The sequence below is a fragment of the Prunus mume genome, linkage group LG6, assembly GCF_029339155.1.
Source record: "Prunus mume cultivar Tortuosa linkage group LG6, ASM2933915v1, whole genome shotgun sequence".
Classification (NCBI taxonomy): Eukaryota; Viridiplantae; Streptophyta; class Magnoliopsida; order Rosales; family Rosaceae; genus Prunus; species Prunus mume.
In genome coordinates this window covers 809,761-836,444 of record NC_142703.1, presented here as the reverse complement: position 1 = coordinate 836,444, position 26,684 = coordinate 809,761, and the positions used below count along the sequence as shown (strand labels likewise).

At 35.5% G+C, this 26,684-nt stretch overlaps 2 protein-coding genes across 11 annotated transcripts; both read left to right on the top strand.

The window, feature by feature from the left end:
• The first annotated feature begins 2,409 nt into the window (after window positions 1-2,409).
• PTP1 (protein tyrosine phosphatase 1) lies at window positions 2,410-8,328 on the top strand. 8 transcript variants are annotated; one of them, XM_089054457.1, is made up of 10 exons: window positions 2,430-2,895; window positions 2,965-3,061; window positions 3,168-3,250; window positions 3,367-3,507; window positions 3,960-4,094; window positions 5,189-5,337; window positions 5,433-5,574; window positions 7,690-7,762; window positions 7,932-8,139; window positions 8,247-8,328. In XM_089054457.1, the coding sequence occupies exons 1-9, from the start codon at window positions 2,710-2,712 to the stop codon at window positions 7,934-7,936; spliced, it is 1,011 nt and encodes a 336-aa protein (XP_088910583.1). In that variant the 5' UTR covers window positions 2,430-2,709; the 3' UTR covers window positions 7,937-8,139; window positions 8,247-8,328. The 8 variants fall into 8 exon arrangements, with proteins under 8 accessions (XP_008237328.1, XP_088910583.1, XP_088910584.1 ...); XM_008239106.2 differs by having other exon boundaries at window positions 2,410-2,895; window positions 7,932-8,328; XM_089054459.1 differs by having other exon boundaries at window positions 2,471-2,895; window positions 5,438-5,574; window positions 7,932-8,328.
• Window positions 8,329-15,274: 6,946 nt separating this feature from the next.
• On the top strand, window positions 15,275-26,125 carry LOC103336068 (Ikzf5 (DUF668)). 3 transcript variants are annotated; one of them, XM_089054220.1, is made up of 13 exons: window positions 15,275-15,716; window positions 15,902-16,516; window positions 18,833-19,158; window positions 19,309-19,401; window positions 19,505-19,595; window positions 20,629-20,722; window positions 21,207-21,304; window positions 22,030-22,099; window positions 22,526-22,629; window positions 24,609-24,713; window positions 24,848-24,924; window positions 25,186-25,230; window positions 25,316-26,125. In XM_089054220.1, exons 2-13 carry the CDS (start codon window positions 16,160-16,162, stop codon window positions 25,830-25,832), a joined length of 1,977 nt encoding a protein of 658 aa, XP_088910346.1. In that variant the 5' UTR covers window positions 15,275-15,716; window positions 15,902-16,159; the 3' UTR covers window positions 25,833-26,125. The 3 variants fall into 3 exon arrangements, with proteins under 3 accessions (XP_088910346.1, XP_008237324.1, XP_088910345.1); XM_008239102.2 differs by having other exon boundaries at window positions 24,609-24,725; XM_089054219.1 differs by having other exon boundaries at window positions 15,370-15,716; window positions 15,824-16,516; window positions 24,609-24,725.
• The last annotated feature ends 559 nt before the right edge of the window (window positions 26,126-26,684 follow it).

Below are 26,684 nucleotides of genomic sequence, written 5' to 3'. Positions count from 1 at the left end.
CTTTCTCCCTTCATCCCTTCAATCATCCTTTTTTGGTGAAATCTTCTCTGTTCCTTTGCACAAAATCAGGGGTTTTGGGAGCTCAAGGCTCTCCTTTCCCGCACTGCAGTGGGGGACTCCATTAACAGATGCACATGCTTGGTCCAAGGGTGCTTCTCTTCCTGGCAGCTTACATGCTAATATTCCCTTGGGTCCTTGCATGTTTCTTTTGCTTTGAAACTTGTTTATTCCTTCTCATCAACCAACGTGATCTTCCATGGCTTCTTTATGGCTTTATCCTTCAGCCAATAGATGGGGTTTTTTAATTGTTTGCTACCTCTATTTTCTAGGATTGGAAATCAGCCCCTTAAACAAATGGGCCACCCTTATCAAATATTGGGCTATTTGGGTTAGTTTTAGTGGGTCATTTTGACTGGGCTTTTGGTTGGACTATTTTCCCCTTTTTGTGCTCACCCATATGTTTGGGCCTAAGAAATGGGCTTGGGTTCCGAGGCTCCCAAGCAACCCGGAACCTCCACTTCTTGGTCCATCAATAGGCCTCATGACAATTTATTACCATCCATACCACAACCCACTCAAGCAAGCCCCGGGTATTTGAGTGGCTTGGGGCCCACTTAAGCTTGTGGCGTGATTAGGTGCGGAATGATAATTCCTTGCTTAGCGTGGCGTGTCGTTTGGCGTGACATGTGTGCAAGCGTATATGATGAACTTTCGCATGCCCAAATCGGGTTTCTTCTTGGTAAAGCATCGCATTGGGCCAAGAATTTATTTGGGCCGAACTGTGAATATTTTGGGCCTCAACAGTTCTCAATTCCAACTCTACCATTATCCCAAGTGAACTTGTAAACCTTGAATAGCCAGCAAATCACAGTCCTCCAAAGCATGTCGAAAGTCCACCATTTGAGACAAAGCTCTGAATCCACAACCAAGCTGCTCTTTATCTTCCAAAATTTCATTAAAATCACCACAGCAAATCCAGGGACCCGACTCCACCTGAGATAGACGTCGAAGAAGCTCTCAAGAATGATGCCGCTGATTCGTCACAGGATTTCCATAAAAACCTGTCACTCTACAAGAAAAACCATATGGAGCCTTCACAATAATAGCATGGATATGAGCCAAAGAGTGAGATAAGATGGTTACTGTCCAATTTTTATTCCAGAGAAGGGCTAAACGTCCACCTAACCCAGGCATGTTCACACTAAAGCAATAATCCATACCAAGTCTCTTTCGTACCCTTCCATCTTAATACACATTCATTTTGGTTTCCAACAAGAAAACCAAACCGCTTTATTTTGAGAATTTCCTACAGAGCACGAAATGTCTATTGGTTCCCAAGCCCCGAACATTCCAACTCAATAGTATCATGACTCGTTGTGGGCCAGACCGCCTGAGCCCACCACGAATTGAGAACTTTATGAATTCGTCATTTTTTCGGGAACCACTTTGGCCCACTTTTGTTTCTTTGATCCAATAAATTGAGCCATATTGTTGTGCCTTTCCCTTCTTTTCAAAGTCTCTCGCGCTCCCTGGACTTGGAATGAGGAAGCTCCACTTAAAATATATTTTGTAGCTAGATCACGGGCCCGTCTCTTCCATTTAGTCACTGAGATTGGGCCTAATGTGTTAGGCTCAACAGTTGTTGCTCCAGGATTCAACCCATAACTACCACCCACAGAACTTCCACTTGAATTAATTGTGTTCAATTGCAAGTTAAGGTCATCTCCAGTCATAGGGCTAAATGTAGTACAAGGTTAAAAATTTAGCCCTCCAAAATATTTATTGTTTAAAGAATAGTGTATGACTAAATTTTTCTATCTGTAGTCATGCAGGACTATATTTTAGGGTCATTCATATTTTATTATTTTGAGAAAAACTACGGTACAACACATACATTCCACAACTATCTATTATTTAATTTAATTAAACTACTATTTAGAGAAAATATTCCATGACCAATAATTTTTTATAATTTTTTTAAACAACACTTAAAACATTTGAAACTTTTTTATATATATTAAAAAGAATGGGTTTCAATGGTTTGACATCCAATGGTCATGACCAATAATTTTTTATAATTTTTTTACAAATTGAAAACATTTAAAAAGGCTTTTAAATATATATATATATATATATATATCCAAATTAACATCATCAATGAAAAGCATATTACTACAAAAAATTTACTGTGATTAGGCCAAAATCGCTAAATGTGACCTGATTAGAGAGCTAAAAATGTGGCCTCCAAATTACCAAAATTTTGTTTAATTCATGACTAGATATGAGTTTTCAGATTATTTTAGTATATTTTATATAAATGGTTGGAGATGGCCTAAGATCCTAACACCCTGTCTCAATAATAAAATAATAAATAAAAAGAAGGGAAAAAAAAAAAAAAATTTCCAAATCGAACCACCCAACCGGTAATGATTTGGTTTGGCTTGGCTTGGCTTGTCCAATGACTTTACCTCAAACCGAACTAAACCCAATGGATTGATTTGGCTGCTATTTTGGGAGACGAAACCAAACTAAACCAGATCATAACCAATCCCCTCAATTCAATACAAATCGCAACTCTGAAGATAATAATTTTACAATATAGCAACAAGTAAATAATCATATCAAATTCTGACCACCGAAAACCAAAAACCCCAAAAACTGGGGAACGTCATTTCCAGGCGCTCCCGCAGCCACCGGAGACCGACGGCAATGGCGGCCACCGCGTCTTCAGCCGCAGCCAAACCCCTCCCTTCCTTGGACTTCTCGGCCGATTCTCCGCCACTCAGACTGGTCCTCACTCCCGATCAGTACAAGTACTGCTCTCAGGCTCTCAAGTTCTTCAAAGACAAGCTCCAGACTTCTGACCATATCCACCAGGAGTTCGATCAGCTACAGGTCTTTTTTGCTCTTTGTGTTTTTAATTTTTCACAAAATAAATTTATTAAAATTTCTCATCAATGCTAGGCGAAGAGGATAACATCATCTGATATGAAGAGAAGTTGCACTGTGGCTCTTGATAGTGTCAATTTGAGCAAAAACCGATACACCGATGTCTTACCATGTATGTTTCAATCTGGGTTTTTATTTTATTTTTAACATTTCACAGTTTACATGCTCAAAAATTTGATTTCGTAGTTGGGTTTGGTTTTTTGTTGTTGAAAATTCAGTTGACACAAATAGGGTTGTTCTCAACTCCTGTAAGGATTACAGACCTTCAGCAAGGGGCTACATCAATGCCAGCTTTATCTCGGTATAAAAATTATGTTCTCTAGATAAATAATTGTATTTGTGTTTGGAATTAGAAATGATATAGTAGGCAGCTTAGCAACACATTAATGACTGTTCAGTAATGGTTCTTAACTGTAGACTAGTTCCTCCGAAAGCATTTCCCGGTTTGTAGCAACACAAGGTCCACTTCCGCACACCTATGAGGACTTCTGGGAGATGGTACTTGAGCAGCGTTGCCCTGTGGTCATCATGCTTACTCGCCTGGTCGACAATTACAGGGTACTTTCCTTTGTTGAGTTGCAGATAATTGTTCTTGGGCATCTTCTCATTGGAAAATATACAGTTACAGAGACTTCGATTATCACGCGAAACTGGAATAAGCAGCTGTATTCTAGGTTTTACAACCCTTTTCTGAAAGATCCTACCTACTGATTCTTGAATTTATGTGACATATTTTCTTCATAGCAAAACATTCGTACCTGCAAAACTGGAATAAGCAGCTGTATTCTAGGTTTTACAACCCTTTCTGAAAGATCCTACCTACTGATTCTTGAATTTATGTGACATATTTTCTTCATAGCAAAACATTCATACAAGTGTCAGTTTGTTGTTTTATGCTTTTGATTGTAAAACAACAATTTCATTTTCAGATTAGGTGGATCAATAATTGTACAAAACTTTACCATTATTATTTTATCCTAATTTCTTAATCTTTTCCCATGCATTTGCAGATGGTTAAGTGTGGAGATTATTTTCAGGCTGAAGATGGCCCTAGAGAATTCGGTAATATATGTCTAGCCACTAAGTGGCTAAGAACTACTGAAACTTCGTTAGAATTGCGCCTTCTAGAGGCGAACTATAAAGAGGTAAGGCATTGCATAATTTGCATTCTTGTCCAGGATATAAATGTCCGTTAGATGAATAGGAAAGTAACTAGAACTTAAGCGATATCAGTTGTCTTATTTCCTTTAGGCTTAAGAATGTTGTGCAATTAATGTCAGATTGATGTAATAGTGCTTGATTGGTTAGAAGAAACAGAGCAAATTCTTTCCACTTTAGGCTTGCTTATAACTTTAGTGAGGCATTAGCTTAAGAATGTTATGAAATTGATGTCAAAATTTTGTAATACTGTGTGCATGCTTATGACTTCATTCAGGCATTAGCCTTAAGAATTTCTTGCAATTAATGTCAGAATGATGTAATAGTGTGTGATGGGTTAGAAGCAGAGTAAGATCTTTCTTTTTATTTGATATTAATTCTTAGTCATTCATGAGTTGTTGCGTCAAATTTTATCTTTACTACATCGCATTCTGAAGGTTAATAACCAAAAAGAAAAGAGAAGAAGAATAAAGAACAAGAGATCTGATCTCCCGGTTTCCAAACAGATTTTTTTATATTATTTCTGCCTGGACTCTGTTTGACTGTTCGATGCACATTTCTGCTTAATAACAACTTTTGAATTATGACATGTTCTCCTTTTCCGTAGTGTCTGAGAACAATGATTACTAGATGCGCTAGTTTAAGGCCTTTCATCTTTAGTTGACTGAATTTGAGTTTGGAGTGCATGCATGAGTCGTTTTGAAGGATCTGAATGTGGTAGCAGTATATGGCACTTATTTTGGGCCTTGTTATGTTGTTTGGTATTTATGTATGACCTTTAGTTGTCTAAAGTTTGGTTTTGGAGATTCTCCTTTCTCTTTTTTTCCCATTTAGAAATTGATTTAAGATGCCTGACCTTTTGTCTTCCGATTCACTTTTACATTCATGTGAAAAGAAAATAAGACTTCACTTTTTGGTTCTTATCATGTTCCTTATGTTGGGCAGTTTTAATATAAGAAGGCATTGGGAGCCTTCATCTCTTTTAATTAGTATAATATATATATATACAAACACATATGCTTTGATGCAGTCCTGTTGACCTGTAGACTCAGATGTTCATTATTACTTGTCATTGTTGCAGTCAGAGGAACCACCCATGTCTGTATTGCATATTCAGTATCCTGAATGGCCTGACCATGGAGTTCCCGAGGACAGTATTGCTGTCCGTGAAATCTTGAAAAGACTATATCAAGTACCACCAAATCTTGGCCCCATTGTGGTGCACTGCAGGTTAAAACTCTTTTTTATGACTTTCATACATGTCTCGATGATGTTTGGTAAATTATATATAAATGTTTGCCTGACACGCTTGTTCTCTTGCTCAGTGCAGGTATTGGGAGAACTGGAACATACTGCACAATTCATAATACAGTCCAAAGAATTCTAGCTGGGGACATGTCTGCGTTAGATGTCGTTGATACAGTAACCACATTTAGGTCTCAGCGAATTGGAATGGTCCAAACACTGGTATCTTCTTCCTTGTTTGTCTGGTTTAATTACTCTCTTATTTTATAATTAATACCAACTTTATTTGGTTGAGTTATTCGCTATGTGCAAATTCTTTCAGCTTTCATAGTAGAATACACGACATGTCAAAAACATCAGTAAATGCTAAACAAAATGGAAATTATATGAATTATCTGATTCCTATCTCACAGTAATTTTCTGTACAAAATGGAAATTCCCATTGGCCTATAAATATATTGCATGGCAACACCATGGTGGTATCTTTCACTCCCAAAAGATAGATTGCGTAAAGCAGAAAAGAGTAAATGAAAAACTATTTAAAATTACTTTCTAGGCCCTGTTCGGTAACGCCTTTGTTTATGCTTTTTAGTTAAAGACAGAGAAGCAATGTTTGGGAGGAAGAGGGAGGAATAAGGGAGAAATGAAGTAAAACCTTGAAAGAAATAACTAGTTGAAATTGTTTTTAGTTTTTGGTTTTTATTTTAGGTACCATTCCATTCCATCCCTTCCCTCCTTTTCCTCCCTCTTTTATTCCATTCATTTCCTCCCTATCTTAAACTGAAGAATAAAAACTTGCCAGCAAGGGTTGAGTTGGTAAGGATCGTTCTCTTTGCTATCAAGGCCTAGGTTCGAGTCCCGCTGCCGACAATCCCCCTTGGTGGGTGATCTGTAAAAACCAAAAAATGGGCTAAGCTACAAATCCTCAAAGAGGTCTTGGTATGCCCTAACCCTGGGATGGAGTAGTCTCCTCTCCCCATAAATTTTTTTTCACCAAAAATAAAATATAAATAAATAAATAAAAACTAAAAACTAAATTGTTACCAAATGGCCCCTTAGTTTTATCATCTCTCATCTCACATCTCACTATCCTCTCAATCTCCCTTTCTCTATTTTTAATTAAAATTAAAAATAAATAAATAAATAAAATGTGACGTCCCTCAGCAAACCGCATGAGGTGTAACTTGTAAGTGTCATGAATTAAACCACAATGTTTGTTTCATAATTTTCTAACTGTAATTACAATTTTTGTTTGTTTCTTTAATATTTGTATTTCTTGAAATTTATTGTTAGAAATTTTGGGCTTTGTCAAAATTTTAGTGTGTTAAAATAATATATTGATGCACCCTTAAAGAGGACCTTGTCTCCGCCCCTGAGAGTATGGCTACTAGATACTGATACTATGTGGAAAATTATTAGAAAATTGATGAATCTGACACTTGGAAGTGCACCTGCATCCAGAATGATGGGAGGAATTGGGAACGAGTGTGGCGAAATACTAAAATAGCCACGCATGTGCGCATAAATGGAGGGATGTTCGCAATTGGACTGGATTTGTGGACGGAATGAAACACAGTGACGAAATGGGGAGAAATAGAAACACGGTGAACCAAAATTGAATTCGGGGCAAAACACAGTGACCTAAAGCGCATTTTACCCCTTTATAGATGGACTTCACTGAATTCTTCATCATTTTTTATTTCAAGAATCCCATTATTGGTCGAATCTGGGCCAATTCATTGGCAAATGATAAATCTACCAGTTACTCAGAAATTCTTCAACGTTTTTTATTTCTCTTGTAGACAATTTAGTTTCCTTACACTAATTTTTCCCCACGCTTTTTGTGTACATGTTGTGCCTCCTTGGTGCTTTTGAATACATCTCATTACTTTAGGGCATTTTCTTGTTGATGCCATAAGCTTTGCTGTTAGTGAGTTTGTTCTGTGATTACTTATGAGGGTTAGTACCTGAGCTGAAGTTACTGACCCAAATTTTTTGAGGGTATCATTGTGCTTAAAAACTCTGTTGGTTAAAATCTATAAATGATTAAGACAAACCAGAATTTAACAAGAGTTTCGTAGAAGTCAATCTAGGAAAAAAAGAATCAGAGTGTTAGAGAATGGCACTTCAATTCTGCTGAATTTTGGAGGTTTTGGTTGGATTTTGAATCTTATCTAAACTGCTTAATCCTAATATTTTGATAGAAAATGTCACAAATATTTCAGAGTACTGGTTTGTTTTGTTGTAAATATTTCAGAATACTGTTGTCTGTCTCATTTTGTGCCAACATTTTCTTACAAGAATTGTTCCAACTCTCTCCAATTTGTGGTTCATTAGGAGCAATATTTTTTCTGTTATTCTGCCATCGTTGATGAATTGGAAGACCTTGTCTCAGATGAGCTCAAAAGAGGTATTCCCATTATTACTGTTAAATTCTTGTGTTTTAAAAGAAGAGTGTCCACAGCATGGTTAGAATGGCGTAATAGCTTTTTTGGTCAGCACGTTTGTAGAACATTTTGACATGTAGCTCTAGTGTTAATCATGAATAAATATGCTGCTTTCTGGTATTTTTGTGGCAGCTTGATCAATAGCAGAAATGCTCCATAATGCTGGAAGTGGTCCACCTACTTGCTTATTGAAGAACTGTGTGATGCATCATTATTCTGGTGGAACCAATAGTGCTGCTAACAGCTAATTAAGTCTCCCCGAATCATCTGTTCCATGATTTTTTTTAACACGAAGGCACTAGGGATCTCAATAGTTAGGCCTTTCCAACAAGTCAATCCTGTATGTCTAAATCATATAACGCTGATACTCATGAGTTTCTATGCATTGCTAATTGTTATTCCTGGTTAACATTTTTTTTTCTTTTCCTTTTTGTTTGTTTTTGTTAGTGCAAAGGCCGTTAAGAGGGTCCGGCCATAACACGAGCTAATTACTTTCACTTTTCTATCTAGACATCTAATTTGATTTTAAGACTTTATGATTTCATATCATGGGGGGAGATTTTGTGTGATGGCAGAATAGGTTTTGTGAATGTGGATTCCTAATTTGGATGATGAATGTAAGAAGATTTGTATCTATCTTCTTAAGCATGGAAGGAGTTGAAAATTCGGTTTTTTTATTTTGTTTTTATTTGTCTTTTTGCCTATCCCTCTTTACTCCTCATTTGGCATTATTAAAAAAAAAAATTAGGGTCTAATTATTAGGGCTTCCTATATTAAGAGTATTTTAGAATTTTTTTTTTTATCATTATTATGAGATTAGTTTTAAGAGAATTGGACTTTTAGCATGTGAATTGAATTCGGTTGAAAATATTGATTGGAAAATTTTCTAATTCATACTCTCTCCCTTTCGTTGTAATAGTGTTTTAGACTTGTAGACAGATAATTGCATAACCATGAAGAAGATATAAATAGAGGTGGAGTGTAATTAGGGATTTGATATAACTTGTCCTCGTTTTGCTTTAGGCTCCCAATATTTTGACCATCTAAATCCATTCGGTTGAGAGACTCATAACAGTTGACTCACTCCTGGCTAAATAAAGGGGACTTGCTTAGATTAACTTCACCTTCAGAAATTGCGTACACGTTTTGTTAACAAGTTTTTGGAACATCTAAACGCGGTTATACTTGAGCATCAGAAACTAAACCCAGAGTTCTAGCAAGGGCTTATAATTCATCAAACTCGATTTTCAGACGTCCGAAAACATCAAGATCATGTGGGCATGTGTAAGTTTAGCGATGCATTTACTTCTGCACCGAAACTCAAAATTTGAATCATCCCTCACCAGTACTTGTCATTTTATAAAAATATAAACTTATAAGTCAAATTGAACATGAGAGAGATAACTCAAATAGAATTCAATACATGAAATTTGAAATTATGATAACTTTTAATAGTCTGTGTTATTCGCAAGTATAAAACTTTTGAGAGACTATAAATTGTTATAGATTGTAAGAAAAAAAAAAATTGTTATGCGAGTCTGAATGTCTTGGTCTTGGAGAATGCACAAGATCATCAAACAGAGACTCTCGATTTTCACACATGAAGTATGTCTAGTATAAAGAGAAACATTTATGTAAAATGAGAATAACACTCTTTTACTATTTTCGGTCGATCATGATATACCACACGTGATAGTTTATGATTGACCAATAATATTCCCGTTTCACACAAATTTTTCTGCTAGTGTAAGACCCAAAGTACTTTTCATTTAGTTGCTGATGCTTAAGCAGATCTTGACCACACTTTAGACTCTAGCAGGATCCCACCTGATATTGTCCGTAAAACTTGCTTAACTTGTTGGCTGTGGTAAGCTTTTTGTTTTGATAGAAGTCAAAGAGTGGCACCATTTTCGGACGAGAAATTGTCTGAGTCTTGCACAATCTTTAAGACCTTGCATCTATTTACACGTTTCCATATAAAATATTATATGCTTTATCCATATCTATATTCACAAGTGACAACGGATGGAATTATAGGAAGAATACCATTCATAATTATTACAATATGACCAAAGTTTCAACATCATGTCTAGCCTTAATTCCTGATAAAAATTGCACAGAAAGTGACATTTTAATCACACACAAAATATGCATATACCAATATTATATAGCAGTATAGAAATCATTTTATTATTGTTTGTAAGCAATTTGACCAAGCGCCACCATCCTATCTATGTTTCTGTGTTTTTGGTGATTCTACTTCGAAACAGTTATTTTTCTCTCCTTTTCTCTTTACATGTCTCTCAATGTCGGAAAAAATTTGACTGCACATATAACTCATTATGTGAGGAGAAAGATGAAAAAAGAGCATTTATACCCGTGATATGCAAGTTTTATTCGTAGTGATGTTCTATGTGCTTTTAAGAGGATAAAGCAACATTTTTCTTGTGTGGCTAAGTTTGACTCCTTTCCTGAGATGAAAATAAAAAAGGCCCAAAGAATTTTTCCTAAAGTCGTTTGATCTTCAAAGGTACGCACTTGACTTGGTCTTACTGAAAACAATGGCAAGACATCATTTCTAATTTACAAATCGAGACAGGCACTATACAATACCATTACAATGCATGTGGGCCATGATCTGAAAATGGCATCATAAAAACATTGAAAAGATGGACGGTCAAGATTTATTTGATGAAAGTGATACACATAAGGGTACACACATTATGTGCTCAGATAAGAAGAATCCAAATGTTAAACTTCACGTCCATCATTTTCAAAGAACCCTACATCTCATGACTCCTCAGTTGACCCGACAAGAGCTAATCATAAAGCTACAAGGAAGTCCTGCAACTGATTTTGGATTTAAGCAAAGACAAAGCATAGCATAGCATTGCTTACAAGAAAGCATGGGTCTCATTATTAAACGCTGAAAACTACATCTTCTTTGGTCGCATTTGTGTAAACCCAAAAAAAAAATAGTCCTTTCTTTACCTTGACATATATGTCCTTGTCCTTGACCTTATTTGCAATAAATTTCTGGTGTTCATATGGCTACCAAGACCAAGAATGTTAGAGTCTATAATGAAGTTTGGCAATTGTCAATGTATGTGAATGTCAAGATAAATATGTTGATTGGACAAGAATAGTAATGATGTATAGTATTGGTTGAAGGCACAAACCGAGGATTAGAAAACGAGGTGGGCTGACTTTTAGGCTAATGTTCCGAATCGAAAAATTATCTTCAAATTTTGACAATCTACTCCAATCGAAAAAATTATAATTATAGGAGTACTTTACAATCATAGTTACGATAGAAATGAACAACTCTTAAAGGGGGACCAAAATAGTCATTGACATCTTATGGATGACTGTTGTTGAATAAATAAAAATTAATAAATACATTATTTGTGTGTTTTGGCCGCGTAGGCTGTATGAAAATGATTTAGAATTTCTTTGGTGCCAATCACACGTCCTGCAGAATTCATTCTAGCTTGGTTTGATTAATTTCTAATTGATTAGGAATATATAACATTTATCTTAAGCGTGATAGTCTTTGATGGAAGACCTTACGGTTGGACAAATGTGGAATAGGCAGGATGGGCATAGTTGCATGTAATTTACGTGTCACTTGTTGAGTATGAGGTAATTTGACTATGGTATTGGGTCATTTGTTAATGTACTGACCTACATGATTGAGTACTTGTAGTTTGATTGGACTAAGGACATTTAAGGTTTCCTTTTAAGCATTTTGTTACCCTTACTTATTTTATATCCATAGGTACCAACAAGTTGTTTAATTTTCTAGCACCTATATAGTTTCTGTCCCTCTTAGATTATTATTTTTTATCTCTCCAACTCTCTCTTTCGATAGAGGTATGGCAATTGGAATTTGTGCGATTTTATGGCTTAAACTGTTGTTATATTATTTGGGTTTTACACCTCATCAATCCGATGAAGTTATTTGGTGGTAATTAAGATGCTCATGATATTGCTCATAATCCTATGCAACATGATAGGACGAAATACGTTGAGACTGACAGGTTCTTTATTAAGGAGAAGTTGGATGATAAAATTGTTGAAGTGCTTGTAATCAGGATATAAGACCAATTGGTTGATATACTTATAAGGGCTGTATCGAGTCATGTTTTTCGAAGTTCTTAGAAAACTTGGGCATAAGTGATATCTATGCACCAACTTGAGGGGGGTTATTGACTTTTATATTATATTTTATGTAATTCCTTATAATATTGGGTTTCATAATATAGTCATGTAATTACTTCATCGATAATGTGATTAGGATTGTAATCCTACGTGTATATATATTCTTCTTTGTGAAATGAATAATGCACAACAATATTTAATGTAGGATGAAAAATGTGTCAATTATAGTGGGAAAAATTAATTAAAATAAAGTTTTCAAAGTTGGAAGGAAATCGTGCAAGAGAGGAAAACTCCAATTAAATGTCAATTGTGGCGCTGGGAAAAAAAGGAAGGCGTATAATTGGGATTTTCATATTGATTGAGGAAGTTTGAAGTAATTATAATTTTGTCAAGATTTGTATTTAATTTAATATTTTTAAGAATAAATTATCTATTAGGATATTATTTTCCTAATATGATTTTAGCAAGGATTTTTATTATTTTCTTGTTAGCTGAATTTAGAATTATTCTAGAACCTACATTAAATTAATTTTTCTTTAAGTCCTTGTTTTCTTTGTTTTCTCTTTAAGTCAACTCATGGCGTTGTATTTGTCAGTTTATCTATCTTATTATCAATCAAATACCTTTGAGTTTTACTCAATTTTCTAGTAGATTCCAGTTTATTGGTGGATTCATACATTGTTACTTTAGGGTTATCATTTGATCTCTCTATTCCCTTATATCTTGCTATGTCATTAAACCAAATAGTATTCTTCTTCTACAACATGCTCCCTAACATTAGACCAAAAATTATGATATAAATTGGTTTGGATTGGACCAGGAGCTTTCATAGCACCAATACTTCTAATAGCATACTCAATTTAGAGTCTAAACCAGTCTTTAATATCTGCTATATACCTAACGAGTGTGGTTCCTTTTCTTTTTGTGATTAGCTTGAGCCTAGAAAAATATGGCATACACAAAACATCTAAAGAAAAAATTCTTTCACACGAGGAGGCCTAACAAAACTTTCCCCATAGTTCCAACAAAAGATCTTCATTAACAACTATCTTTAATTATCAGTGTTGGTTTGAGTAAGGTTCTTCAAGATATTTTTATTAAAACACATAAAGTGTCTATTTACTTAGCCAAAATGGACAACCCAAAAGAATAGACTTGAGTGAAGTAACTCCGAGCAAACATAGACATAGAATTAAAAAAACAAGCCAATAAAGGAGATGAAGTAGTGATACAATCAAACATGTCTATGCGAGAGACCAAATTGATGTGCGGACTAAAAGATTAAGGATTAGATTGATTAATTTGAAAGTTGAAACAAGGACTTTTGAAAAGTTTATTGGCCACTCATAATTAAATTAAAATTCATTTTTAAAATTTGAAACAAAACATAAAGTTGTAGTAAAAAATTAATTTAAAAAAAACAAAAGAAATTTTAGAAAACCAATTGAGTAGATATAACCAGAGTCTAAAATATGTCGTTTTTTTTAACGGGAGATATTTTAGCATATATCCACTTAATTATCATCAATATATCAACGTTTTTGTCGATATTATTGCGATAATGTCGGAGGTGATAATTTCCTACACGCTCATGCATTATTTGGGCAAATATTGTGATATTATCGAAATGAAATTGAAAAATAAATGAAAAATGTTGCGAAATTTGCTCTTGCGCTTGCAAATAGGGGTGGGCATTGGGACTGAAAAACCGGAATACCGAATCGAACTAGATGAAAGAAGGGGAAAAAAACTCGTTGACTAAAAAGTCAACAAACTTGTACCAAACCGGACTGACTGATTCCGATTCCGATTTCACACCGCACCAAACCGGACCTATTGTGTATATTTTTTTAATAACAAAATTATTTAAATCTAATTGTACATTTTTAATCTTATAACTAATATTTTTCCAACTCCAACTTCAAAACATCTCATTTTGTATGAAATTGAATCATTTGTTAATTTCCAAGCCCAAAAAATAAAATTTTAGTTAAAATTTGTATTAAAAAATAATAATAATAATATGGTTCAAAACTGGAAAAAGGGGAAACCATACCAAAATCGATGAGAACTGGATTGACTAGTTCCAAAAAAAAATTCACTAAAACCAGACCACCCCTACTTGAGGTGAGAATCAGACCAAATTGGACCGAACCGATTAGATTTGAGGTGAGAATCGGATCGAACTGGACCATGCCCACCCCTACTTGCACGCAGGGGGGTTCGAACCCCTTCCTTTCCCAACCACCTACTGTGCCTTATCCAACTCACTGCGGATGAGTTTGTGAATATAGCTATGACATGTAATATTTATAAGGTCTTAAAAAGTTCTGCAAGCTAATATTATCTAGGATAAATTTCCATATAAAAAATAAGGATAAAATTAGGCATATGTTTAATGTTATTTATTGTTTTATTATGGAGTTGTATTATTATTATTATTATTGGTTATATATTATGGAGGTGTATTATTATTCACTATTGAGTTTTAATATTGTTCATTATATGTGATACTATGTGGTACTAAGTTACTAAGTTACTCATATATTTTATCTTTGTTTTTTTGGTCAAGCTCATATATTTTATCATATGTATCAAGTGTAATATGTTGTAGTAAATTATTATAACTAAAAAATTATGGTGTTTAATTTTCTTTCGCTAATTACTATAGATTTTCTAAAGTCATAGTGTTTATCAAGTCGCTACATAATCAACTTAAATAACTCAAACCCACCATGTCATACATTTTCTTCTAATTTTTTGTGATAAAATAATAGACAATGGACTAAGTAAAGATCATTTAAAGTTTCAATAAAAATTTCCAAATTTTTCTAATAATTTCTGTAATTTTTATTAAATTTATATCAATATCGATATTGCATCGATATTTCTATTGATATATCCGTATTTTTGAATTACTAATATTTCCAAAACTCTCTGTATTTTAGACTTCGAATATAACTACGGTCGAGTCGAGCGTGAGAATCTGATTGGAAAGAAGGTGTGGTACTCAAAGTCGTCTCCAAGTGCATAGTGATAAACTATAAGTGAATTGTTTTTGGGTATTTAAAATCATTGTTAAAGTCCAGGAGATAAACTTATATTAAAAAAAAGTCAAGTAGAAAAACAAGTTGAATTTTTTTCCTTTTTACTAATGGTTACATATCTTGGGGTGAAATATTAATGGAAAAATTTTCATTTGTTTTGGGTGCAAAATTTTCATGATTTTATCAAAAACATCTTTTCATCATCCAACACCAACAGTGTAATAGAAAGACATAGGTTTTGCTTATAAACTGGTGTAATGTTTAATTAGCAGTGGCCGGTTGGTGACTTTGGGTTTTGACCACCTCCCCTTTCTATTCTCTCACACAGATAAAGAGACTGTTTTGTGCCAGAGCCACCACTTACCAGACCTAGAGAGAGAAAGCGAGAGAGAGAGACTGAAGCTGAGAGGTTGAAACTGAGAGTGAAAAACCTACACTCACTCACTGTTGCTCTTTGCTGGGTATTTTTTTTTTTTCCTGTTTGCAATTCTTCTTCTTCTGCTCTGCCCAGCCTCTTTTCTACTGTAGCTCTCTTGCAACTCTTATACTAAAAAAAAAAAAACAAAAGAAAACTCATCTCTCCTTTCCTATCACCATCACTGTCATAATCATCTGGTTTTCCTGAACCTATTGGAAAGTAGTGCAATCCAGAATCTCTTCCATCTTCTCATAGATCCAGCTGTAAGCCCAGAATCTCTGTCCCTAACTGGTAAAATTTCTAACTACTCTTGCTGGGTTTGCTTTGAAACTATTTGTAAAATCTCAAATTATGCATTTTATCTAATTTTTGGATGTTGGTTTGTTTTTTGTTTGCAGATTTCCCTCTCATTGTTGTTTTATGATGTTTATGAATATTTTTGATTAATGGGTTTCGGCTTTTTTCTTGATTGGCAGCTTCGTCACCCATGGTTGCTGGACTGGAACTCCAACAGTGATCGGAATTGGGTCTATGGTAGTCTATGTTAAACATGAATGTCCATAATACTGATTCCACAGCTTTGGATTAGATCATTCTGATTTCAGAACTCGTTAAGTATGCTTCCGATTTGGTCACTAGTTACTACAATCTTGAGCTTCTTATAGATAGCAATAGTCGGAGTTGTTTTGGTTCTTACTCTTGAAAAGGCTTGAAGTTCTTGTCCTGGATTTTGTATGAAATATACTTTGTGGCTTATCAACACAATGGGTGGGATGTGCTCCAAGTCGAGGAGATCCACTGTAGACGATGTCACTGTAAATAATGCTCCCAGTGGAAGCATTCCTCCTGCTAATGGCCATTCAAGTAATGGGTCTCGTGGTCTGCCTCCAAAAACGAATACGAATTCAACACCGTCTCCGGTTAGTGATGGCATGGATAAGAAATTGCGAGACCCGTTTATGTTGCCAGAGACAAATAGTATGGTTCCTTATGGGCTGATTACAGATGATGTCAATGATGGGATTCCTCACTTGTCGAGGGCCTTATCGCAGAAAAATAGATCTACCAAATCTAAGCAGGCTGTTGCAAAGGTAATCCTGACTTTGATATGCTAGTTTTTTTTTTCTTGCCTCTGTTGTGGTCGAATGAATAATTTGAAATTGTGTGGTATGAATGGTTATTGGATGCACATTTTGTTTTCTTTAGCACGGAATCACAAACCCTTCCATATTGAGTTGTTATGGAGCTTCTACTCTAAAGAGTGTAATAATCAGAGTGAGGATGGTAAGGTGTTGCAAGGATGCCAGTTGATGAGTCCTTACATTTTGTGTTGACTTTTAATAGGCCTTACTTAGAATGTACTATTTTGAAACACGGACTAGAAGGTCTCATGTTGGTTGTGGCTTATATCGTTGGGACCCTTTGACTTGGGATATACAGATAAAAGTTTGCCCATCTATTGCCCCTTGTTCTTTTGGATTGAGGTAGTTCAGTAGACATGGAGATAATGGAAGTGAAATACTTTCAACATGAAAATTCTTTCTGTATTTGGATACTTAGTGAAGTGGTGTTAAGCAGGAGGGAAAACCTTCCAACATTCTTCTTACCATAGAGGTGAGAAACAGTGGGAAATGAGTTTAGCCTTTTCCTGTTTCATTTTTAAGACAAGAGCATGATGAATCTCATACTAAAGACACCAAAAAGATGGTTTGTATTTTCCTCAAGTTCATTTAGAAAGAAATTCTTACCAAAAGAATATAGGAAGTCATTCGGCCTCGTCTATAAGGATCCAAAAGAACAATGCATTAAACTTCCATTTAATCTGAATTTGCTTTTTCATGACTTGTTTCCATCTTGCTCTTCCCATCATTCCCATGTAACATAAAAGATGAAAATGTTGTTTCAATTGAAGGCCCTATTTTTGGGCTTGCTTTCCAGTTATAAAGTGTCATTCCAATTGAAGATCCTATACTTGGTGGTTGCTCTAGATACTTTTCCATGGAGAGTAGAGATTTGTGTGCTTAATAACATCCCCTTGAACACAATTTTCTAGAAGTTGATTCATAAAGTAAAAATCCCATTCAAAATCAGGCCTTATCTGGGCTTATTCCAGAGTGTTGCCTTTTGTTGAATAAATAGGTCGAACATGTTATTAGATAGTAGGGAAAGGAGGTTATTTAAGGAAGCTGATTTGAGCAGGGTTATTCTAGCATCTTGTACTGCATGATTAAAGAAGCATATAGGCTTTTGGGAAAGGGTTAAAGCCTGAAGTTTTATGGAGGTGTTGAGTGAAGGATGCCTTTTTGGGTAGTGTGAATGGAGAGAAGTAGAAGGATTTTTGTCAGTTATAGGGAAAGGATGGAGTTTGATCATCCTTGTGGGTTTTTGTCTCTTCATAATCTAAGGAAATCCCAATTTTATTTTTTGTTTGCTTGTATTAGTTTTTAGTTTTTTGTGATTGGAGAGCTGTTGGACTGTAAGGGAAGGGATATGTTATTTGTCTGCTTGGATGATTTATCAATTTTATTAAAATCTAGTTTCTACTGGGAAAAAAAGAAAGAAAGTAATGAGGAAAACCATGGAAGTGATAAAGAACTATAGTGTCTGGATCAACTCATCAAAGTATTAGTTGAAAATTACAAAAATTCAGTGTTTTAGAAGGCGCGGATGAGGCAAGCCTTGAGGCACACCTTTCTGTCAGGCAGCTTCCACATGCCTTCAGGCTTTAAACGCAGAGCATTTCACCCAAAAGGAGTAGCAAGGCGCAGCCTAGGTGCTCGTGACAGAACAAAACCCTATTCTCCAAATCCAATCCGCACCTTTCTCCCCCAATGGTGAGGCAACAACGAAGCAACACCTGTGAGATCTTAGGCAGAACCATATCTGATAAGAGGGATGAAAGAGCGACCAGACAACGTCGATGAGATTGATGAGGGTGCGACGACACCCACAAGATCGAGTGCGATGACGTTGTCAAGAGAGAGAATGAGTGATGATGGAGGCAGAGAGAGATGAGAGGAAGAATAGAGAAGAAGAGGGTTAGTGAAACACTGTTTCACTTATGGGCTGGTAATTTCACAAGTTCTCCTATGAATCCAGCCCATATACAAAAAACATGACCCAATTTTGCTTTGATTTCAGCCATATGTTTTATATCAATGCATATGAGAGTTTTAAAACACACTGGTGATTTTACATTGTGCATGTAATTGGACAAAACTTACCATTTTATCATGATTGCTTATATTCTAATGGTAATTTTACTGTTTATCTTGTACTTTGTCTTTTATTTCAGTAGGACATGATAGTTGGTTTTTAAAATAGATATTGAAGCAATACTGAAGTAAATAATATTCCTTTGTAGTTAAATATTGTTAACTGTTTTTTTTTTTCCTTTTGGTTTATAGGTATCAGAAGTGAGCTCGCTTTTGGGTAGGGCTGGTACTGCTGGCATTGGGAAAGCAGTGGAAGTATTGGACACCCTTGGTAGTAGTATGACAAATTTGAACCCAAGCAGTGGTTTTACCTCAGGGGTGACAACAAAAGGAAATAAAATTTCGATTTTGGCTTTTGAAGTTGCGAACACAGTTGTCAAGGGTTCAAATTTAATGCAATCCCTTTCAAAGGATAATATCAAACATTTGAAAGAGGTTGTGCTTCCATCAGAAGGGGTACAAAATTTAGTATCGAGAGATATGGATGAACTCCTGAGAATTGCTGCAGCAGACAAGAGGTTGGTAATTGAATATTACCATCTATAATTTTCTGGATAATCAGAATGAGCTGTAAATATTGTTGTTATTAATTTTGATGTGATGTCATTTCTTGAATAATTATATGTGAACATTGAAGAATTAATAATTTTGTGGTACGATTCTTGCAGAGAAGAACTGAAAGTTTTCTCAGGAGAAGTAGTGCGTTTTGGAAATCGTTGTAAAGATCCTCAATGGCACAATTTGGATCGCTATTTTGAGAAGTACCTTAACCAAATCTTGTTTATTTTCCTCATGTGCGTTCTGTTTAACTCCATAGATAAGGTTCTCATACTGCCAGCCATGCTATCTTTTCCCGAACTTTAGGTTGGGTTCAGAAATTACACCCCAGAGGCAATTGAAGGATGATGCAGAGACAGTGATGCAGCAATTGATGACCTTAGTTCAAAATACAGCTGTAAGTTAATACACGTAAAGAGATTGCAGCCTCTCAGTTGGAGTTGTGTGCATTCCTGACTTACCTTAGCAGTTCATGTAATAGCATGCACCACGTTAAAGAGAATATAAGTATATGCTCTTTGTTGTCTCTCCTTTCCGCTGGGGAAGCATTGATTGAATAACAATGTCATTAGATCAATTTACTTTATTTAATTTGTTTTTCATGAGGTTCCGATATAACTCATGTTATGCTATTTCTTGCCAAATCTGATTTCTTGAATACAATGATGAGGGGATGAAGCTGAATCAAATGCTTTATGGTAATTCGTAGATGCAGAGGCTGTTTCTCTTTGTTTATTTGTTTATGTGAAATTTCTGTAGTGCATGTTTGATGAATCTGATAATAAAAATTGAAAAATTTCCTTTTGTATTTGTCAATTGCTAATCTGAGTCAAATTGATTTTGGTTGCTGGCATGTTAAATAAAAAAGATTTGGTAAATCTGCCTGAAGTATTGGTATGAAACTTTCTATTACAATTAATGACTCGAACTCAAAACGTTGTTGAGCCTCATCATAGTCCTCATTCAGTTGGAGGCTTTCAAGCTACATGATTAAATTTAGTTCTTCTCCATGCAGAGGATTAGCTCTATTGAGTGTCGCAGAAGCATTATGTGACCTTTTAGTAGACATTCTGCATTCACTAACTGCATCCTATCAGCTGAAGGGTCGCATGTTGCATAAATTCTGTTAACTTTACTTACCCACCATTGGAGTTCTTAGGTGTCTAATTCCATCGAGGGGGAGGGGGTGCTGGATATGGTGGAGAGGAGCACCCCGCTTATTGCATATTACTCTTTGGAGGGTACTCTAGTTTTGAGTGTAGCAGTAGATGATTTTGACTGCTGTATGTGTGTTTGTTGCTTATTTTTTGATTAATAGTTAGACAAGCCTAGGTGGTGCCAAAACATGTTCTTACTGCCAATTACTGGTGGATAGATGCTATTCCTTGGAACTTTACTGAAGGAAAGACAAACCTTTTTCATGGTTACAGGAATTATATCATGAGTTACATGCCTTGGACAGATTTGAACAAGATTATCGGCGTAAGCTTCAAGAGGAAGACAACTCAAATACCACTCAAAGAGGTAGCTTGCATGTTGTATTTCCTTTACAATGTCATACGAAACTTTTATCTGCATATTTTGGTCTGGTAGGTTAAGAGAGTTATTCAATGTTGGATATATCCATTGTTTTTTCTGATGACGACTGGGTTTATTAAAGATTAAATTCCACCCATAATGTATGAGGTCACGGTGCTGAGTTTTTACTTTGCATATGTTTGAATGTGTATGTTTGTAGGACTGTAGACTTTTCCATGGTCAGTTTTGGCTGTGGCCATGTTGAATAATGATGCAACATTAATACTAGTTCTGAAATTTGTTCAGTATGTAATTAATTAATTAATTATTACTATTTCCTCCTTAATTCCAGTGGTTAGCCTCATGTAACAGTGTTTTCCACAAATCCTTGCATAGTTTGCAAATTTTGATTTCTTTCACTTCTATTTTTTGTTTCCCATCGAAATGGTTACAATTATAACTTGGTTTATTGTGCCAATTTCACACATAGGAGACAGCCTTGCAATCTTAAGAGCAGAGTTGAAGAGTCAAAAGAAGCATGTGAGAAGTTTGAAGAAAAAATCACTCTGGTCCAAGATTTTGGAAGAGGTAGCAAGTCAGTATTTCTACTTGTTGTATCTCATCTAGGTGCAGAACAAATTAAGTTTTCTTCTTAATTGAATCGAATATAGCACTTAAAAACTGGATGCAATATATTTTATGAGTCACGTAATAAAAATAATAGCTTCCATTTGCAGCTAGAAACTTCTCAATACACCCACCTTTCAATGAAAACTTAGATAGCAAAAATACTCCTCTTTAAAGTTACTAAGATGGATTGTTATACACACTTAACCCTAATAAACCACTTAGAAAAAGTTTATTTATTATGTAAAAATTAGAAAACAAGGCCAGTGATGGGATTCTTCATGTTTTTGAACTTTTTTTTTTTTTTTGTTTCAAAGAATTATTGTAGGGTTTTTTTGGGAATATTCTAAGGTGTCTTAAGTTAAAGTCTTATGTTTTTTATATTAGGGTATGGGTTTTTGAACAAATAATCTGGGTGCAGTGTGCAAATAATACTTTTTTATTTTTATTTATTTATTTTTATAGGAAACAAGAACTTCTGTTTTTAAGAAACAAAAACATAAGTACAAGAATAGTGAACACGGAGTCCACATCGAAAAACACAAAAACTGCAACCCCCAATGCCATCCTAGAAAAACGGATACAACAAAATCATAGAGAAGCCAGCAGATTACAAAACAGCTCCTATGCATATAGAATTCCGCTTTAAGTTGTTCTACAACCAACCTAATATCTCATATTTGCAGGTCATGGAGAAACTTGTCGACGTTGTGCATTTCTTACATTTGGAAATTCATGAAGCATTTGGTAATGCAGGTATGCTGAAAATATAGGATGAAATTTCTGATAATGGTCTTCTAAGAGAGGCCTTCTAGTCCTCCTTGGGTAGGGCAGGAAGCTGAGAAAGATGTTATGGGCACTTCTTGTCCTTAATTAAAGTTAACACCAAATTACATATAACTGTGGTAGAAAGTTGACCTTGTTAAGTAAATAAAAAATAATAATAATGTTTAGACGGTACATAGACGCGGGAAACAGATTTATTCTCTGGTGCTGTTAACTTGTTGAGATTCTCCATATAAAAGAAATGCTAATATCTATTGCCTATATTGGTTAAGCTGCCGCATATAATATCATGCCTCTCTTGTAATATTAATTTTGCTTAACAATTATGTCGAAGCTATTCATCATGTTTAATTATTTACTGAATTTTATGGGATTTTTCTTTGTCTGGTCTCACAGATACTGATAAACCTGTGAAAGGTGTTCAGAACAATCACAAAAAGTTGGGGTCTGCTGGTCTTGCATTGCATTATGCAAATATTATCTCTCAAATCGATACTCTTGTGAGTTTATGTTATTTCATTGCTTAAATGCATTTCACCTTTGTGAAAATATTTTTTCGTTTCCTTATCATTTGCTGTAAATGCATTAGTATGTGATATCATGACTTTACAACTTATTCTGGTTATACTCTGCTACTATTGTGGAAAAAGGTGCAAATACAACTTTCCACTAGGGTTCTGTTTCAATACCTTTTTAGACTTGAATTGAATATATATATATATATATTTTTTTATGTTTCACGAGTCTGCTTTGAGTGGAGCAACCAACTTTGAGCGTGAGAATGGGTTGTATCCAAGTCCAATTTTCGAGAACATGTTCTTGTGGGACTAAGCAACCTCTTATTCTTTAAGTCTGAAGATCTGTCTGTGCCTCCGTTCCTGCTTTTCCTTTAAAGTTTTTAATGAGTAGTGCTATGCCTTGTGGGATTGTTTGCTTTAGGCAGTTGCTTCCCCTCCTAATAACCATCGAATGTGTGCATAAGTTCAGTTTCCTTCCTAATAAACGACCTATATACTTTGAGCAATGTCATTTGTGAACCTATTCAGAGTCCTCAGTTAATTGTTAAAATCCGAAGAAGAATCTATTTCAAACTTGAACAAGTTGGTGCTGGGAAGTCACTGCTACGTTGACCCAGCAAGTAATCTGCCCATCAAATCTCAAGATCCTTTTTCTTATAAAAAAAGAAAAGGTAAAAAAAAAACTTTAGATCCTCTTGTAGTTATAAGTTATTAACAGCTCACTTTGTTATAGGGTAATGAAATAGTGGCACTGTGAATCTGTGATTCTATTTTTCTAACATGGGACGCTTGAAAAGATGCTTTGTATCTACTCTTGTTGGACACACCTTTGCATGGATGGAAAGATGCCATCTTACGCCTGCATGAATGGAAAGATGTTTGAAAGAGAAACCTTTATTTACGTAGACAAAAAACATAGAATTATGGGATTCTGCATCTTTTGTCAAGAAGAATATGAATGCTTGTAATTTTTCTCATTCTTTTAAAATATACTGTTCTATCAAAATTTCCTATAAAAAATGAGATCACTGTATAGTGTTGTGTCTATATTATTGTAAGTTGATGTGTCTGATACGATAATTGTGTCATTGTCCACAAATCATAGCCTTTTCTTGATTAAGTAAAGCATGAAAGTATTACCCTCCTGTACTTTGGCTTCATTACTGCCTGTGTGGGGTAATAAATGTGAGCTGTGTCTATGATGGGGAGGGTTCATGTTATTCAAGAGTGGTGGTAAAAGATATTGGATTTTGTCTGTTGGATTCCATGGAAGATAGGATCATCTGACAATGCGCATGAGTATATTAAAATTCATGAAGTTAGATATTGTCAATTGGTAAGCCCAACTAACATATCTTAGCCTGTTGTGGCCTGCCTGAGTTTGACTTATGTCCTGCTCACAATTTACATAATTTGGGCATTGCTTGTTGTTTAGTAATAATAGGGCATCCTTCAACTATACATAGCTTAGCTTATTGTGGCTTGCCTGAATTTGACTTATGTCCTGCTCACAATTTACTTAATTTGGGCTTGCTTGTCTTTTGGGCAATAATAGAATGCAAGATAAAACTAATATTACCCAATAAGAAAAACTTGATGCTTAGGAATTGTAACTCGTGAAAAGTAGTATGCAAGATAAAACTAACAGGCCAAATATGAATATCTGGATAGAAAATAGCATCTACTGGGTGTGAGGAGCAGTTATGACAGGCATTCGGGATCTTTATACTAGTTTTTCTTTCTTCCATTTGGGTTTTTCTTTTATTGTCTGTATAAACATGCAAATAGCTGGTTATAGTAGTTATCTGGAAATAACTGGGAGTTTCCTCTTTTTGTTAAAGCACAATGATCATTCTTCTCTTCAATTCGAATTTTATGGTTCTGTTGTTTGAGAAATGGGAATTTTGTGCTTTATATCATCTCATGTGGGTCATGGCTTCTGGGTTAACATCTGAATCCAGGTGTCTCGATCAAGTTCTGTGCCTCCGAACACACGGGATAATTTATATCAGGGGCTGCCACCTGGTGTAAAGTCAGCTTTGCGCTCAAAGCTACAGTCATTTCAGGTTAAGGAAGAGGTATCTATAGTTTATTTACTCCATGGATTATTAACAACTTCCCAAAACTTTTATTTTTCCACTTGACACTAAGTTATTATTTGTTTGCCCATCTTTGTACTGATTCATAACTGTTCTCGCAGCATACTGTCCCTGAAATCAAAGCTGAAATGGAGAAAACATTGCAGTGGCTAGTTCCCATTGCCACTAACACAACCAAGTAAAGCATCAAGCCTTTAGATAAAGCTTTTTTATTTTTCTGGTTCTTTTTATAGTTTTGCGAATCTCTGGTTGAATTAATGAAGAGGAAGAATACTACTAGTTTTTCTTTTGTCCCTCCAAGTGGAGTGATTGACATAGTATTCAAATTTTTTTATTGTCCCCTGTTCTTCAAATATACTAACATAGCTTTTTGTAACCCTGTTGATTTTCCTACAATCGTATTTACTGATTGCTTCTTTTGGCATTGTGATTTATTTAGAGCTCATCATGGCTTTGGTTGGGTTGGAGAATGGGCAAACACTGGGTGAGTTCTGAACCGCAGGTGCCGTTTCATTTGCGTATTGCTCCTGAATATTTTCCTAATTTTATTTGTTGTTGTAATTCTTTAGGTCTGAGATGAACCGAAAACCTGCTGGTCAGACCGACTTGCTGAGGATTGAGACACTACACCATGCTGATAAAAGTAAAACTGAGTTTTACATTCTCGAACTGGTGGTGTGGCTTCATCATCTGGTCAGCCAAGTGAGGGTTGGAAACGGTGGAATTAGATCTCCTGTTAAATCCCCTCTTTGCTCCCCAAACCAGAAGGCAATTCAGTTATCGACGAACAAACCCAACTGTCCATCCCCCATATTAACAGTTGAGGACCAAGAAATGCTTCGATATGTAAGTAAGAGAAAACTCACGCCTGGCATTAGTAAGAGTCAGGAATTTGACACTGCAAAGAACAGATTCAGCAAGTATAATAGGCTGAGTAAGAGTAGTAATCACTCCCCAACAAGTGAACGTAGGAAGGATCCATTTCCCATAAGGAGGCCATCGTCCGTTCCGGTCATTGACTTTGATATCGACCGGATCAAAGCTTTAGATGTCATTGATCGAGTGGACACGATTCGAAGTATTTGAATGTATGGCAGATAAAGATACACAAGCGAAGGGGTCTTTTGGTATATGCCTAATAGGTCCATCTGCGTCAATTTTCCTTGTTGGGTGCTCTTGGTTTGTGGCGAGGGTGATGTTTATGTTAGCAGGCAGATGCTGGGTGATAAGTCATTGCCATTTTGAATGTCAAAATTTAGGGTGATAAATGTGTTCAAAGTAAATTAAATTTCTGTAGATGGAAAGGATGCTGGGTTATAGCTTTGCTTAGTGTAATGTGTACAGAATATTCAATTAATAATCGAAAGTTCATGGTCTCACTCTCTCTCGGCTGTAAGTTTACAAATTTCCCCGAAATGTATGCCAGTTCCAGTTTTGCTAAAAAGATATTAAATAGGCCCACTTCTCGCTCCACAAGGGCCGTTTTTGGGTTGTTTCTAATTTGGTGCCGATTTTGTCGCAGCCTAGGAGAACTTCCAGTGCAGGAGGCTGGCCCGGGCAGGAGGGAGCCCAAGGCCCTTCGCGCAGTTCCAGCGGGCTTGGACCCACCAAACCTGGCAAGCCCAAAGGCAAATCAAGCCCGAGCTAGTACCTGGGAGCTGATGATGTCGCGTCCTGGTGTCTCCAATCATAATTTTTCATGATGCCAATTTTCGTGTAAAAAAAAATTGAAAAATAAGAAGGAAAATATTAATTTTTTTTTCTTCTATAAATACCTATCAATATTCTTCACTTTTCACACCAAATCTTCAAACATTTTCTTCTCCTTCCAATATTATTCACTTTCCACACCAAATTTTATTCACTTTCAATGAAAGCTGGAGGGTCGTGGATAACAATGGAAGATGTTTTATTGTGTGAGTGTTGGGTCCAAGTTGG